This window comes from Mirounga leonina, unplaced genomic scaffold (genome assembly GCF_011800145.1).
Source record: "Mirounga leonina isolate KUSES-001 unplaced genomic scaffold, KU_Mleo_1.0 Mir_180, whole genome shotgun sequence".
Taxonomy (NCBI): Eukaryota; Metazoa; Chordata; class Mammalia; order Carnivora; family Phocidae; genus Mirounga; species Mirounga leonina.
Window position 1 is genome coordinate 17,650,318 of NW_023270469.1, and position 16,899 is coordinate 17,667,216.

At 43.6% G+C, this 16,899-nt stretch overlaps 1 protein-coding gene across 6 annotated transcripts in view; it reads right to left on the reverse strand.

Moving 5' to 3' along the window:
- Window positions 1-16,899, reverse strand: part of PRMT7 (protein arginine methyltransferase 7) — a 46,729-nt gene that overhangs the window by 22,052 nt on the left and 7,778 nt on the right. For 4 of the 6 annotated variants that reach the window (XM_035024905.1, XM_035024909.1, XM_035024910.1 and 1 more), the window contains 3 exons: window positions 16,124-16,160; window positions 7,662-7,811; window positions 2,864-2,972 (listed from right to left, as the gene is read on the reverse strand). In XM_035024905.1, coding sequence (XP_034880796.1) covers window positions 2,864-2,972; window positions 7,662-7,811; window positions 16,124-16,160 — 296 coding nt within the window. Of the gene's footprint in view, window positions 1-2,863; window positions 2,973-7,661; window positions 7,812-14,298; window positions 14,337-16,123; window positions 16,161-16,899 lie in introns of those variants that run through there. The other 2 variants (XM_035024906.1, XM_035024908.1) reach the window with 2 other exon arrangements.

The window sequence follows — 16,899 nt, forward strand, 5'->3', positions numbered from 1 at the left end:
TCTATTTCCTGAACCTCTGTAATGTAATGTAATGTTACTTCTACAATTTTAATTTTTAATGAGCCAAGAGACAAAATTAACGTTGGAAGGGGCTATTCATCATAGATAATTAACTGTAAACACTCCTAATGGTGCACGAATTCCAATCTGACAAAGCCCACTCATCTTCCCTACAAAGAAGACGAGTCTCATGGATAACAAAAGGGAAGAGAAGCATTAAGGAGGTTCAAAGGAGGGTGCAGTACAGACAGCGTGAACCTGAGCCTGGATCCCGCTTTCTAGCCTTGAACCCTCAGTGCTGACCATCAGTCACCTCATATGTAAGACAAGGGTAATGAGATCTGCTCCAGGTGGTGGTGGTTAGGACAGCAAAGGTAAAAGCTGTCGACTTTCTACAAAGCACCCTTGTGCTCAATGCCGTGAAAGGAGGCTGACAAGAAACGTCTGTCTCCCGGCCCAGAGACCGGCCACCCGAGGGGCACTGCCCAGCCTCTCTGATATCATGCCAAACTCGAACGGAAATACACTGTCGCAAACTGCGCCCCACCCTTACATGTCTGCTTCTCCCTCTGATGCCTCTGCCTCAGTGGACCGCACCACCAGTCACACAGCCCTGAAACCTGGGCATCATTCAGCAGCTCCAGGAGAGCAGGGGCCCTGCCTGCTCTGCTCAGCATTTTACCCCAATGCTTAGAACAACGCCCAGCACCCAGGAACAGTCAGCAAACATTAGCTGAATTCTTGATTCCTCCTTCTCTGTCACCCTACATCCAATCAGTCACCAAGCCCTGCCAATTCTACCTCAAGAATAATTTTTAAGCCAATTATGCAACTTAAAATGATTTATTGTCCAATTTGCTTCAAATAAACAAAGCTTTATGATCCACAGAATCTCAACACTCTTGAGAGCCTGGTATCTGGCATGTTGAGTACTAATGCAATGTCTGGAGACATTTTTGGTTGGCACAAATGACTGGGGTCGGGGGGGGGGGGCGGGCGGAGAAGGAGGAAGGGGTACTAGGTGTTCCTGGCTTCTACTGGTTCTCTCTTTCTCTTCCTCTGCTCCCCCCCTCATAAAACAAAACAAATTAAAACAAACAAAATCGTGCAAGCCCTGAAAGGATCAAACTGATCTGCCAGTGGCCCAACTGCATGGCAGACAAAGCTTTTAAAGGAAGACAATAAACTCTGGTATTCAGCAACGCAAAACTCCCAAAATACACAGCAAGCAAATACAAATTACTAAACATGGGAAGAAGAAAAATTTAACCCAGAACCAGGATAAAAATTAGTTAAAAGACAGAAAAGTGGAAGAAGATAAAAAGATTAAAACAGCTAATATAGATAACGTTAACTATTTAAAAGAACACACAGGGGTGCCTGGGTGGCTCAGTCGGTTAAGTGTCTGCCTCTGGCTCAGGTCATGATCCCAGGGTCCTGGAATTGAGCCCCACATCGGGCTCCCTGCTGAGCAGGGAGTCTGCTTCACCCTCTCCCTCTGCTGCTCCCCCGCTGCTTGTGCTCATTCTCACTCTCTCTCAAATAAATAAATAAAATCTTTAAAAAAAACCACACACACACATAAACACAAACATGTAAGAACAACGGAAATTATAAAAAAGAATCAAAGGAAACATTTAGAGATGAAAAATACAGTATTAGAAATAAAAAGTTCAGTAGATGTACCTAGCAGATTAGACACCAGAAAAGAAAAGATCAGTAAATCTGAAGACCTAACCAGGAAACTACCCATGTCCCTCAGTAGGTGAAGGGATGAACGAAGGTGTCCACACACGAGTGCTACTCAGCAACAGAAGAGAATGAATCTTGATCCAAAGAATGTGGATGAAACCCAAAAGCATCATGCTACAGAAAAGAAAGCAGGAACAAAAGAGTACACATGGATAATTTCATTTACTCAAAATTCTAGAAAAGGGAGATCTAACCTGTATGGGGGAAAGCAGATCAGTGGGTGCCAAGGGTCAGTAATATGGAGGCAACTGGCTGTAAAGTGTCATAAGTAATCTCTTTGTGCATGATAAAGACATTCTAAAGAGGTTACAAATGTGTTTACATTTGTCCAAACTCATCAAACTATATACTAGGACAGATGCACTCATTTTATGAAAATTTACCTCAGTAACATTGATTAAAAAATAGGATAACGAAAAAAAAAGGATAATGATTTGTATACTCTTTTGCATGTGTTTCAAAAACAAAGAGGACACTAATCCCTTCTTTTGTGCATGTTTCAGGTTCTCCATTAAAAACCTTTTTTTAATTAAATGGAACAAGTATCTTGACCTTGCATAGAGGCTTCCTTCTAAATTACTGCATTTTAAAAAACAGCGAGGCTATCCAGACCCTCGCCCCAGAAGCTTCTTTTGCAAAGCTTTCCACCGTGCTCCCCCCGGAATCAGTGGCATGTGAAATTTGAGAAGTCTGATTCAAATGCCTGGACTCTAAAAACTATCCTGAGAGGCTGGAGAGACTGCCACATAGGCAACTCGCTCGTGTGGGACGCTGAAGCAGGATGTTGGCATGAAGCAAACCTCTCTCTGCCATCTACTTGGTTTCACTTCTGTCTGAGGAAACTCAAAACGCAGAGAGCTGAGTCACATAACAATTCTAACTTGCTTAAAGCAACAGGAAGTTTCATTTGTATCACCCCCGTTGCACGGGACGAGCTCTGGGGCTCACTGATTCAACTAGCAGAGAAGCAGAGCCCTTATCTTCAGACCACGTGGAGAGACTCCATTTCTCTGTGATTACCTGAATACACTTATTCCAGGTAACCAGAATAAACCTTTTCTTCTCCCCTTCGATGGCAAGGAAAACTTTCAAGAGTATGTACTGCTCTTACCTGGCCCTATGGCCACCTCAGTGGAATGCTTGTTGATAATCTTAATTTTATCAGTGAAGCCATTTTTCTCCACAATCTGCACAGCAGCATCAGCCATGGGCTTGAAAACCTAGAAATGAGAGCCAAAACCCAACGAAAAATGAGCAGTAAATTGAAGAGTAACATCCAAGATCAGTAAGATATGTTGTGATGCAGGTTCTAAGATTTGAAGTAAAAGAGGTCTCCACGACAGAATTTGCTCCCGAATATATAATATGTACCTCTGTTATCACATGATACAGGCAAAAAAAAAATTTTTTTTTTAATATTTTATTTATTTGACAGAGAGAGACACAGCGAGAGAGGGAACACAAGCAGGGGGAGTGGGATAGGGAGAAGCAGGCTTCCTTGCCCGAGCAGGGAGCCCGATGTGGGGCTCAATCCCAGGACCCTGGGATCATGACCTGAGCCGAAGGCAGACGCTTAACGACTGAGCCACCCAAGCACTCCCAGGCAAAATATTTCTTTGGGCTGATTTGATCTTAAAAAGGAGACCCCATCTTTGGAACGTAAATACATTATTCTCCAAATGAGTGTCATGAAAATGAATAGGAAGGGAAGACACTGCGCTGGGTTTAACTTGCATGAGTTAAACCTTCTGAGCCAGCACACTAGGGAGGCAGGGCTTCCCCAGGAGGTTGCACTATCTAGCAAGGACAGCAGGTGTCAGTGCTGAACTAGGGGGAGGCAGTAGGGGTGCTTGCCTCACAAAACCAGGACCTGGGGCCTGGGGCAGGACATGTGCTGTCCTCTCCAGAGGAAAGCGAGACTGTTACTGTATTAGTCCTTAAGTGTGAATAAGCATCAGTTCAAAACTGTCCCAAATCCCCGCTGATGGCAGAATACAGCCTGTATTTTATGGTATTTGAGGCCCTCCACAACACGAACCACCTTACTTCCCCCACCCATGACTAATGCTCCAGCCACGATCTCATTGTGCACTAGGCAAGCCTGAGCCTTCTCTGCCCTACTCCCCACCTGCCAAAGCAAACTGAATTTCCTGGGCAGCACATATCCCCTCTTCTCCAGGAGTCTTCCTGAACCCTTCACATGTCCCTAAACACAAGCCACCTCCAACTCTCACTTTCTAGCCTGCCCAATTTAGACTGCAAAGCTCTAATCACAAGAGTGCATAAAACATACAGATGTGCATGTGGCCACACCCACCCACAGAGGTGGAAATAGAAAATGATAAAGTAACTGGTCACAACAACAAGATTTCCATTTTCTCTACCATGAACACATATTTCTTTTATTATAATCAAGGGGGAAATGCTATATTCTTCCGTAAAGAATACATATGTGCTTAGATAGGAAAAGAAATCTTTACAATCTGTTTCAAATTATTTCTAGAATCTGGCTTGATGTTTTTAGATGTAGTTTCAGGGCCTCATGCCCTCAGTTCTCACTCATCACTTTGCCTCCACCCCAAAGTATCACAAGTTCATGTCACCCCTCAGCCCTCCTGCCTCTTGATGTTATCACTCATCTCCTCTGCTGACCCTTCAGGCTCTGACGTTCACAGTCTCCTCCTCCGCCACCAAGAACTCAAGACCTCACCCAGAACACTTCTTTCTGGAATGGCCCCTGAGGTGGACTTCCCAACATCATTCTTTGTACTCTCCTGCCCCTCCATTCAGTTGGGGGGACTGACCTTCTTCCAAGCAGTGGCCTGTCTTGTCTACGGGTAACCAAATCTCTTAGGCCAGGTCAATGAGGTTAGGTTAAATAGGATTTAACCTTATTCTGGCCAATGATACCCAAGGAGAGGTTTGCTACAGATTCCTGGGAAAGTTCTTCTGGCTCTTAAAAAAGAGAAGAAAAGTAAGGAAAGCAGGACCATGCTTCATTTTCAAAGACTTTGCCACAGAAATCACTGTAACTAATACACCTTCCCAAAATATTCCCCACTTTTCAAATGTATTAAAAGAGATGTTTATAGTCATTGTCTATGATTTCTTGTATTCCATCCACTCCTCAACCCTACTCCCCCGAAAGTACCACCTAAAGGAGGTCACCTCTTAGCTACCAACCCAACAGCCTTCTCTCAGTCCTCATCCTGCTCAACTTCTATACCTGTGCTAATACAGGGACCACAGGCATTTAAATATAAGTTGATTAAAACTGCATGAAATTTAAAAATTCAGTTCCCCAGTCATACAAGTCACACCGCAAGTGCTTAGCAGCCACATGTGGCCAGGGACCACTATATTGGTCAGCACAGCTATAGAAGATATTCAGCATCACAGAAAGTTCTACCAGGCAATGCTGCTCTGTAACATCCGCACTTGCTGACCACTCCTTCTTTCCCATGATTCCCATGCAATCTGCCCCCTCTTGGCTTCCACCTCTGCCCTCTAGGGTCTCTTCTGTCTATGTGAACTTGACATTACCGGCCACTCTTCTTCCCTCACAGGCACGGGTTCCCAGGTCTGCTCTTCTCATTCTACTCTCTCTCCCTGGACAATCTCCTACACTGTCAGCTTCACCTCTCACATCTTTAGCAAATGAGTTGCAAATGCACTTGTACACGCCACTCTCTAAAGGGTCAGACGTCCAGCTCTAGGGACCAGCAGGTTCTCACTCACTGTTCCGGACCTGTCTTTCCTGTTGGCGTGCAGCTCAGGCAGAGCTGAAAACCACAGGGCAGTCCAGACAGAATGACCACAGGCTCAAAAGTGGTCACTAAAGTAAGAGCTGGGAGGCCACCATAAGATGTCAAGAGCCAACAGAAGAGATGTGAGAGTTACAGATCAGAGCAGCAAGAGAGAAATTAGAAATCCAGGTAACTGACATGGGACTATCTTGAAAAACCCAAGAGCACAGTCCTACCAATTCTGTCAAAAAACATGTTCTCACCCTGTATCTTTAATTAGCAGTTGACACATACACTGGCTCCTGCCCTGAGACTTGCCTTTTTCCTACTTAGCACATTCAACAGGAAATGCATGCTCTTTCCCACAAACCAAGTACCTTCCTCCAAGCTCCTCTTACCAGTCATTGGCATCACTGCCCCCCAGATACCCACGCTAGAAATCTCACACACACTCCCATCAAAGCTACGACTACAGAGTGAGCACCATAAGTAGGAATCAAAAGACCAAGTCTCCAGGTCTAGCCCTCCTATTTATTAACTGTGAGGTTAAGTCTTTAACCTCTCTGGGTCTTAGTTTCTTCATTTATAAAGTAAAGATAATAAAATCTACTGAAGGCTAACTAAGGCAACAATCCTAAAACAGATTTCTTTGTATTTAATTAAAAATCTTGATGACACTCAAAAAGGCCAAAAAGTGACTCTTAATGTTTTTACTAAGTCCTCAGACAAGTGCAGAGTCACACACACACACACACACACTCCACTCTCAGGACTTCCATGAAACCTGAAGCCCACTATTACTTCAGGTTAAGAACTAACTCAGAATATGGGAGTTTCAAGTCTTTATTGTAGCACTAGGTCCTCCATAGTCTGGCTACAATCCACCTTTCTGGATTTCTACCATGACGCCGTTTGCCATGACTCTGAAAGATGCAAAATGGTATTCCCTCAGCCTTAAAATGCCCACCTTTCTAGATCGGGAGCATGAGAGCCATACTGAGGGGATGGTGGGTGGGGAGCTGGAAAGAGCCTCAGTAGAATACCCCAACGTGCTACCTTCAGACTTTGTGTGAGAAAACAAAACACTTCTCTTGTTTTTTGGTTTTTTTTTTTTTAATTTTATTTATTTGAGAGAGAGAGAGAGAGAGAAAGTACAAGCAGGGCGAGCAGAGGGAAAAGCAGGCTCCCATTGAGCAGAGAGGCTGACGTGGGGCTCGATCCCAGGACCCTGGGATCATGACCTGAGCTGAAGGCAGATGCTTAACCAACTGAGCCACCCAGGCGCCCCTTCTCTCTTGTTTAAGCCACTGTTATTTTGAGACTTTGTTATTTGTAACTCAATCACAACACAAACCAAATTTCATAGGACAAAGTGTTTAAATACATGCCACCCCTTCCCAAAAGCTGGGAAGAATATACACCAAAATTTTAACACTGGTTAACTATGAGTTAACACACTATTTTTATTTTACATTTACCATACTTTCTATAATGGAATGCATTATTGACATTACCAGAAAAACTGCATGTTTAATCATATATTAAACACCCAATTCTTTTTTTTAAAGATTTTACTTATTTATTTGAGAGAGAGCGAGCACACAAGCAGGGGGGAACAGCAGGCAAAGACAGAGAGAGGGAGAAGCAGACTCCCTGCTGGGCAGGGAGCCCGATGCGGGGCTTGATCCCAGGACCCTGAGATCATGACCCAAGCCAAAGGCATACACTTAACTGACTGAGCCCACCCAGGTGTCCCTAAACACCCAATTCTTGACAAACATAGTAAGAAAGCTGGTTCTGTGGGGACATTTACGCTAGCAGATCTCAACCTTGGTGCAGAGTCAAAACTCCCAATGCCTAGGCCCCATCCCAGAATAATTAAATTAAAACTGGGGGGGAAGAGGGCAGTTAGGCATCAGTATTTTTTGAAGCTATTTAGTGATTCTGACATGCAACCAAGGCTGAGAACTGCTGTTTTCCGAGGAGAAAATGAGCCCCCGGAGGAAGGAATTATGTCTGATTCATCTCCATATCCTTAGAACCCGGCCCTGTGCTTGGCACAGAGTGAACACTCCATGAACGTGTGTGAACAAAGGACAGGCAAGGTGCATGAGGGACTCCCCACATAAGACACAGGACACACACCTGAAGAGCGTGGCTCACCTCAATGGCATAGCAGAAGTCAGCCCCTGCCGTGACCGCCATCATCGACAAGAGTCCTGTGCCAGTGCCAATGTCAAGAACCAAGGCCTTCTGTCCTCTGTCCTTCACCCTGCTCACAGCAGCCCGGATACCTTGGTAATATTTTATATTCTAAGAGAAGAGGAGAAAACAGCTGTCACTTCATACCAGTTACTGGAAATAAACGGAAAGGTACTTTGTGAAGTGTGGGACTCATGGCTGGCAGCAACAGTGTAAGTCATGAAGCCATGGCTTTCTGGCCTCAAGGAACAGCCCTGGGTAGCTGGGTCAGGCAGGCCTTGTGAGACTCCAAGAGCACTGGGTCAGCCTCTTGCCCTTTATTTGGCGACTGTCCCTCCCCTCCACACCCACTCCTCCTCTGTACTCTGCTTCGAGGGGCTGGGGCTCTGCCAACCACACTCTCCTTTGCCAGCTATTCGGTAGGGACAAGAGGGAAACTAGAGGGCAACTGGCAGGGCGGAGAAAATTTGCTCCTTCCCAAACGGCTGCTGCTTTCCTCAGGGTCCTCCCAGGAGCGGCGGCCGGCTCCAAAGGCAGCTCCTCGCCGTCCTCTCACCACCAGCCGCCTCGCGCCCCTCAAACGGCAGCAGCACGCCAGCAGCTGCCCCCCCAGTTCCACAGGGCCTCTCCCACGCTTCCGGGCTCAAGAATCCCACTCTTCTCGGTGTTTCTGCAGCCCCAGACAACGGAGCTGCTTCCCGCAATTGCTGCCACTAGGGAACCTCGGTGCTCCCATTTGCTTCCCAGGCCTCCCACATCTGTGTTACCAAGTCCCTCTGTTGAAAGGGACTAACCTGGCTTTGGGTTTCCTGACTGGACTCTAATTCACACAGGTTCCTGGTCTACAAAATAATCCCCTCCCCAGGAAATCATTTCTTTGTTTTTAGTTCAGGTATTTGGTAGCTTAAACAGATACATGTGCTAACTGTAACAGTTTGGCTCAAGAGGTACCCTGACCCTTCTGTTGAAAAGAACTAATAATGATGGGGGGAATACTCGCAAATCTTTTTAAATGACTAATGAGCTGGCAAGTTAGTAAGAAACATTAAGAAGCCAAACACCTAGAAGTGGATTCCTCCCAATTGAGCCTTAAGATGACTGCATGACCAGCTGACCCCTTGATGACAGCCTGCCAGAAACCCAGAGCCAGGGGCGCAGTGAAGCTGAGCCCAGATTTCAAACCCACAGAAATGGTGAGATGATAACACTCTTCAGCCATTAAATTTTGGGATAATTTGTTATGCAACAGTACACAACAAACAGAAGATTGGTATCAAAAGGACAATATTCTCTGACCTGAGTGCAATCAGGTTAGGAATCTCAGTAACAAAAATATAACTAAAGAGACCTTTGAACATTGAGAAATTCTAAAATCACAGGTAAAAAAACTAAATCAAAAGAGATTAGAAAATATCTAGAACTGAATTTTTAAAAATTACATATCAAAACTCAGGGGGTACCTAAAAGCACTATTTGGAGAGAAACATACTAGAAAAGACAAACGATAGTGCTCGCTTCGGCAGCACATATACTAGAAAAGACAAACGATAAGGTAAGCATCCACCTCAAAAAATTAGAAAGAGGACTGCAGTGTAACTGCCAAATCAGCAGATAAATAAAAATAATAAAACACAAAGATTAATGAACTAGGGAATATAGAGATTTTATAGGATTTTTTAATAAAAGTTATTTCAAAAATCTACTGAAATTGATGAACCTCTGATAAGTCCCAAAAAAAGTGGGGGGAGGAGAAGTAACCAAAAACTGGGAATAAGGCAGGGAGTGGTGAGCTGGAGCATCGGTATATATGCTGCAGATATTGAAGATTATGAACAACTTTTAGCAAATTTTTTTTTTTTTTTAAGATTTTATTTATTTATTTGACAGAGAGAGACACAGCGAGAGAGGGAACACAAGCTGGGGGAGTGGGAGAGGGAGAAGCAGGCTTCTTGCCGAGCAGGGAGCCCGATGTGGGACTTGATCCCAGGACCCTGGGATCATGACCTGAGCCGAAGGCAGACGCTTAACGACTGAGCCACCCAGGCGCCCCAGCAAATAAATTTTTTAAAAATCAGATGAAGTGGACTTTATCCTGAGAATTTTATCCAACATACTAGAGCAAGAAAAAATGAAATAAGGTCTAGAAAGAACATTGTTATTATTCACACGTGAATGTCTGTAAAAACCCAAAATACCTACAGATAATTACTACAACTAAGTAAACTTAGGAAGATTACAAAATTTCAAATTGATAAATAAAAATCAACTGAAATTTTATATATCGCCAATAGCCTTTAAAACCTTGGCAAAGGGAAGGATTTCTTAAACAAGAGACAAAAAGTACCAGCCAATAAAGGACATATAAAATAAATTTGACATTAAGAACTTGCATTTATCAGATGAAAAAACAACCCACAAAGACACCTACAATACATGTAACTGACAGGTGATTAGCCCCAAAATATATAAAGAACTCCTGTAAATTACCAAGTCACAAAAAACATGAAAAGCCAATGAACAAACAAAAAGAACTCATACTTAGTAGTAACCAGAGGAATGCAAATTAAAACTACACTGACAGACTAGTTCATACCTATCAGATTGACAAGAATGTAAAAACTGGTTAATACCAAATATTAGCAAGGATGTGAAACAACAAGAACGATCACTCACAAGTAAGAGAATGTAGAGAGGCATGACCGCTTTGGGAGAGACTCTGACATTACCTACTAAAGCTGAACAAACTCAACAGGCAGCAACTCCAGTCCTAGGTATACACAACCTAGAGAAAAGTGTGCATATGCACCAGAGTACAGGTCATGGAATGTTCTAGCAGCACCACTTACAACAGCAAGAAGCTAGAAACAACCCCAAAGTCTACCAACAGAATAGGTAAGTAATGATACACTTATACAATGGATAAGTGTATCCAGTAGTGAATGAACTACAGCTACATGCAAAATGGATGAATCGCAAAAATAATGGCGAGCAAAGAGGCAAGTCATAAAGTATAAACACAGTATGACTCCATTATATGAAGTTCAGAAACAGGCAAAACTAAGAATTTACTTTTTAATACAGAGTAGGTGGTGAAACTACAAAGAAAAGCAAGAGAGTGACTGATAGAAAATTCAAGACAGTGGAAACTTCTGAGGGGAGGGAAGGGAATACAATCTAGGAACACACGGGAATTCTGAGTAACGGTAATGTTCTGTTTCTTAAGCTGAGTGGTAAGTGTATGAGCATTTATTTTATTATTCTTTTTTAAACTGTGCACACATGTTTTATTCTTCTGTATGTCACAAGTATTTTAAAGAACAAGAATGGTACCAGATCTCAACATAGCAGCACTGAACTCTGAAAGAAAATGGATAGGGGTGTCTGGCTGGCTTAGTTGGTGGAGCAGGCGACCCTTGATCTCCGAGTTCTGAGTTCGAGCCCCCCAAAATTCAAAAATTAAAAAAGAAAAGAAAATGGATAATGTCAAAATTCTGATGGGAAGTGATTTCCAAACTAGAATCCATATTCAGCCTAAGTCTTAAGTGTAAGGACAGAATAAAGAAGTTTTAGGATTAGCAAAGTTTCAAAACACTCACCTCCCATGCACCCTCTCATAAGAAACTGAGGAAGAATGTGCTTTGCCAAAAAGAGAGAGTGAACCACAGAGGAACACCCGGGAGCCAGGAAACAGGACTCAATCTAAAAAGAGAAATGAAGGAAATCTGCAGGACAATAAACAAGAAACCCAGGATGACAGATACACAGCAAGTCTGTAGAGCACCCAGTCTGGACTAAAGCAGGTCAAAATGATCCCAGAGATAATCTCCAAGAAGACAAAACTGAAAGAATAGCCGATTGCTGGGGCGCCTGGGTGGCTCAGTCAGTTAAGTGTCTGCCTTCAGCTCAGGTCATGATGCCAGGGTCTGGGACTGAGCCCCACACTGGGCTCCCTGCTCAGTAGGGGGGTCTGCTTCTCCCTCTCCCTCTGCTGCTGCTCTGCCTGCTTGTGCCCCGCCCCCCCATGTCAAATAAATAAATAAAATCTTAAAAAAAAAAATTTAGCCAACTGTTTTGACCTTTCCTTCTGAAAGGAAATTTGGACTACTGGGGGAAAGTTTGGGCATAAAAGAATGATGTATACATAGGAAACAAAGCGAAAAGAAGACCATTATTAGGAAAGAGTTATGCAAGAAAGGCAAAGTGATCGGAGTATACCATACAGCTCACCTATGAATAGTGTTTCCACAGTTCTAATAAAGTAAACACATGATTTTAACAAACACAGATTTATGTAAGTGCTTACCTCATAACCACCTTTCAGAAAGAGATACTAAACAGCGGTACATAGAGTTTGACTTGCCTGAAACACTGAATATTGATTCAGCAAAAATTATAAACTGCACTGGGAGGAGAGGGGAATGAGCTGGAAGGAGGAGATGAAAGAAAACCCAATTCTCAGCTCTCAACAGGGAAGTCAAGAGAATAGCTACTTATATATGGAAGCAAAAATAAAACAAACAGCTCAAAAAGAAACAATGAGGCTGCCTCTGAGGTTAAGCATTAAAAGGTTTTGTCTGGGGGAAATACACACCAGGGGACTGCTATTTTTCACAATAAGCCTTACAGAACTATTTGACTCTTAAAGGAAGTGCATTTATGTCTTAGATAAAATCAGTATGGTATTTTATGTTCTGTGCTTTTTACCACAATAAAAAAAATTTTAAGAAAATCAGTATGGCAATTGCCAGGATTTGTCAAACTAGGAAACTGAACAACAAATATATTATATCAAGTTGATGGTAAAGTGGGGAGCACAGCTGCCTTCCAAACACATTACATCCCCGCAAAGCAGGGGGGTATGGTTTTCTTTGTGTGGCTATAGGATAACAGAAGGAGAGGAGAACTGGGAATTGGCCTGGGAGTTTCAGTACAGCCATGAGCTGATCACCTGAGAACCCTCGTTAGCTCCAACCTCAACAGTAAACCAGGGTCGGCGTATCCTCCAATTAATGATACCCATTAAATTAGCTATGACTTTTTAATTACCCAATTTTGAAAGCTACTACAGTGAAACCGAAGCCCTCTTAAAAAGCAATTGGGCGGTGGCGCCTGGGTGGCTCAGTCATTGAACGTCTGCCTTCAGCTCAGGTCATGATCCCAGGGTCCTGGGATCGAGCCCCGCATCGGGCTCCCTGCTCGGCGGGAAGCCTGCTTCTCCCTCTCCCACTCCCCCTGCTTATGTTCCCTCTCTCACTGTGTCTCTCTCTCTGTCAAATAAATAAACAAAATCTTTAAAAAAAAAAAAAGCAATTGGGCACTGTCTATCAAGAATCATACCTATGGGGGTGCCTGGGTGGCTCAGTCAGTTAAGCAAGCGTCTGCCTTCGGCTCAGGTCATGATCCCGGGGTCCTGGGATAGAGCCCTGTATCGGGTTCCCTGCTCAGTGGGGAGCCTGCTTCTCCTCTCTCTGCCCTTTCCCCTGCTTGTGCGCAGGTGTGCATGCGCTCTCTCTCAAATAAATAAAATCTTTAAAAAAATAAAAGAATCGTATCTGTGTTCATAACCCTAGACTACACCAAAGATATTCTAATTTTTTTTTTTAAGATTTTTATTTATTTATTTGACAGAAAGAGACACAGTGAGAGCTGGAACACAAGCAGGGGGAGTGAGAGAGGGAGAAGCAGGCTTCCCGCTGAGCAGAGCCCAATGCAGGGCTCAATCCCAGGACCCTGGGATCATGACCCGAGCCGAAAGCAGACACTTAACGACTGAGCCACCCGGGCACCCCCAGCAAAGATATTCTGATGGCAAGTAACCACATGAAAAGATATTTGACATCATTAGTCATTAGAAAAAATGGAAATTAAAGCCAGGGTTAAGGGCGCCTGGGTGGCTCAGTTGGTTAAGCGACTGCCTTCGGCTCAGGTCATGATCCTGGAGTCCCGGGATCGAGTCCCGCATAGGGCTCCCTGCTCGGCAGGGAGTCTGCTTCTCCCTCTGACCCTTCCCCCTCTCATGCTCTCTCTCTATCTCATTCTCTCTCTCAAATAAATAAATAAAATCTTTAAAAATAAATAAATAAATAAATAAAAAATAAAGCCAGGGTTAAATGTATGTTTAACATATGGATTTAACATATGCAATTCCACATATACATATATACCCCAAAGAAATGAAAATGTGTCCACACATCACTTACATGTGAATGTTTACAAATAGGACTACTACGATAGCCAAAACTGAAAATAATCCAAATGTCCATCAACTGGTAAATGGATAAACAAAATATGGTAAATCTATATAATGGAGTATCACTTAGCAATAAAAAGGACTGAATATTAATATATACTCAACATGAATGAACCTCAAAAACATGATGAAGGAAAACAGACACATAAGACTATCATTTCATTTATATGAAATTTCTAGGAAAGGCAAAACTGCAATGACAGAAAGCCGATCAGTGGTAGCCGAGGGTTGAGAGCGGGCACCAGGAGTGATTGCAAACAGGCATGAGATTAATTTTACGGGACAATGGAAGTGTTCTAAAATAACAGAACGTAAGGCACATGCAAAAGTACAGAGAAATTAGTTTACCTTGGCTCTGCCACTACCCGGCAAATTCTGATTCCATTTCCTGACAGGGAGAAGGGGGGGGGGGAGAGTTAAAGGGGTAAATAATAAAGAGTCAGGAACATTCCTCCAAGGAGTTTGGATTTTACCTTGACAGCAATGAGAGGCCACCAAGGAGGGTGCTAAAGAGGATTCTCAGGGTTTCAAGCAGAGGAATAACAGAGACTGGCATTTCAGAAAGACCCCTTGGGCTGCTAGATAGAGAAAGAAAAAGAGAAGCCAACACTAGGTCTGAGCAAGCAGTGGGGCTGAAAGATGCACAGGATTTGACGAAAGATTGCAGGCTCAGATGAGGAAAAGGGTGCCATCTTTCTGGCCTGCCTGAAAGGATGGCGATGCCATTTGTCAAATACCCTGGAAGCTGAGGCAAAAAGGATCCACTTTGCAGATGACACTAAAATCAGAGAGGCTCACAGACCCAAGAATCCACTAAGAAGCCAAGACCATCAAGCTAGAGAAAATTAGTCAAAACCAGGAACAATGTTTGTTCCACATTCTGTAATTCCCCAACAGCTCAGCAAAGGCACTCAGGTATTTGATGAAAATCAGGGAGGCACCTAGCCCCCCTTGGTGTGGCCTACAAACTAATGATGCTTAAGGAGACTGTTCTGTCATGATGTTGCCAAGAATTATGCAGGCTGAGCAGCTAACCAGGGCTGGATGAAGTAGACCCCACCATCAACATAGCCTCACGACCACGTCCCGATCCTTCTCCTGCCCTGCACTGCTCAGTTCTTTTTTTTTTTTAAAGATTTTTATTTATTTATTTAACAGAGATAGAGAGCACAAGTAGGCAGAGCGGCAGACAGAGGGAGAGGGAGAAGCAGGCTCTCCACCGAGCAGGGAGCCCGATGCGGGGCTCGATCCCAGGACTCTGGGATCATGACCTGAGCTGAAGGCAGCCGCTTAACCGACTGAGCCACTCAGGCGCCCCTGCATTGCTCAGTTCTTAATTGTGGCCCTGCATCCTTCTCCTTCAAGCCTCCCCATTTCTGAGCCATCCAGATGAGAATGACTAGTCAAGCCCTGCTTCTTTTTTTTTTTTTAAAGATTTTATTTATTTATTTGAGAGAGAGAATGAGAGAGAGAGAGCAGGAGGGGGGGGAGGGTCAAAGGGAGAAGCAGACTCCCTGCTGAGCACGGAGCCCGATGTGGGACTCGATCCCGGGACTCCAGGATCATGACCTGAGCCGAAGGCAGTCGCTTAACCAACTGAGCCACCCAGGCGCCCCAGCCCTGTTTCTTATAGACCAGAAAAACCTGCGTTGCTGCCACCCTAAGACCAGAACTATAACATAATTCAAACAGGAAAAGAAAACTCAGATGAAACAAAAATGAGAAAAGAAAAGAAAAAAAAAAAAAAGCTGAAATGTCACCGTGCAATGGAAGCCAGATGTGCTCTACAAAATAGTCTGCTGTGGCCTCTAGAGATTTGATTTTAAAATTACAAAGGACTATACAAGGTAAACCTGTGTAATTAGAGAATTTTTATCTAGAAGAGAAAATGGAGATCAGCTACAGAGATCCCATTCCTTTTAAATCCTAATGAACAAGATCTGCAGAGGTCTTATGTCTTCTCCAAGGTCACACTCAGGTAAACAGCAGAGCTGGAAGTAGGCCCTAGCCTCCTGACTGATTTCCCGACCACTGCGCCATGATGCCCATCTACATTATTCTACCATCATGCCTCTGGAGGAAATGGTTTTTGTGTTTTTTTGAGGGAAATTTTAACCTTGTAACTCCAGGTTTCAAACCCCACAGCGAGCTAATGGTTTCCTTTTACACTTACTCTGTCTTTGTCATGCAGCATATCAGCATAGGATGATCTAAAAAACAAACAAAACAAAAAGACAAGTCAGAAACCTCTACTAATAATGATATCCATCAACCTATGAGAGCATTCACATATATAATGCATTCCTAATCAGATGGAACAAACATCCAGGCCAGCCCATTTTATTTTTCATTTTTTATTACTGAACCATAACTGATACCCAATGTGACATCAGTTTCAGGTGTACAACATAGTGATTTGACAATTCTACACTCAACGTTCACTAGAGTAAATGTAGTCACCATGTAACGTTACTACAATATTATTAACTATATTCCCCGTGCTGTACCTTACATCTCTAATCCAGGCCCGTTTTTAAACTTTTTTTTTTTTTTAAGATTTTATTTATTTGAAAGAGAGATATTGAGTGAGAGAGAACATGAGCAGGGGGAAGGGGAGAGGCAGACTCCCCTGCTGAGCAGGGAGCCCTACAAGGGGCTTGATCCCAGGACCCTGGGATAATCACAGATGCAACACTGCAGAGACGAATCAGGAAAAGTATACACCTGCTATGTAAGTGAGGGGTGTCATGCCCAGCACTTTCCCTTACCTCATGAGGGAGAACGAAGAGTTCACCAAACTACAGGCTGTTAAAGGGAGGAGAGCTGCTTTTCCGTATTTTGTCACAACAATTCACAAACTTGGAAAATCTCTGGCAGGATCAGGATAAACCTCCAGAACTCAGCAGTCCCAGCCCAAAAATGCCTTTTGAGTTCCAGGTAAGAGCTCAG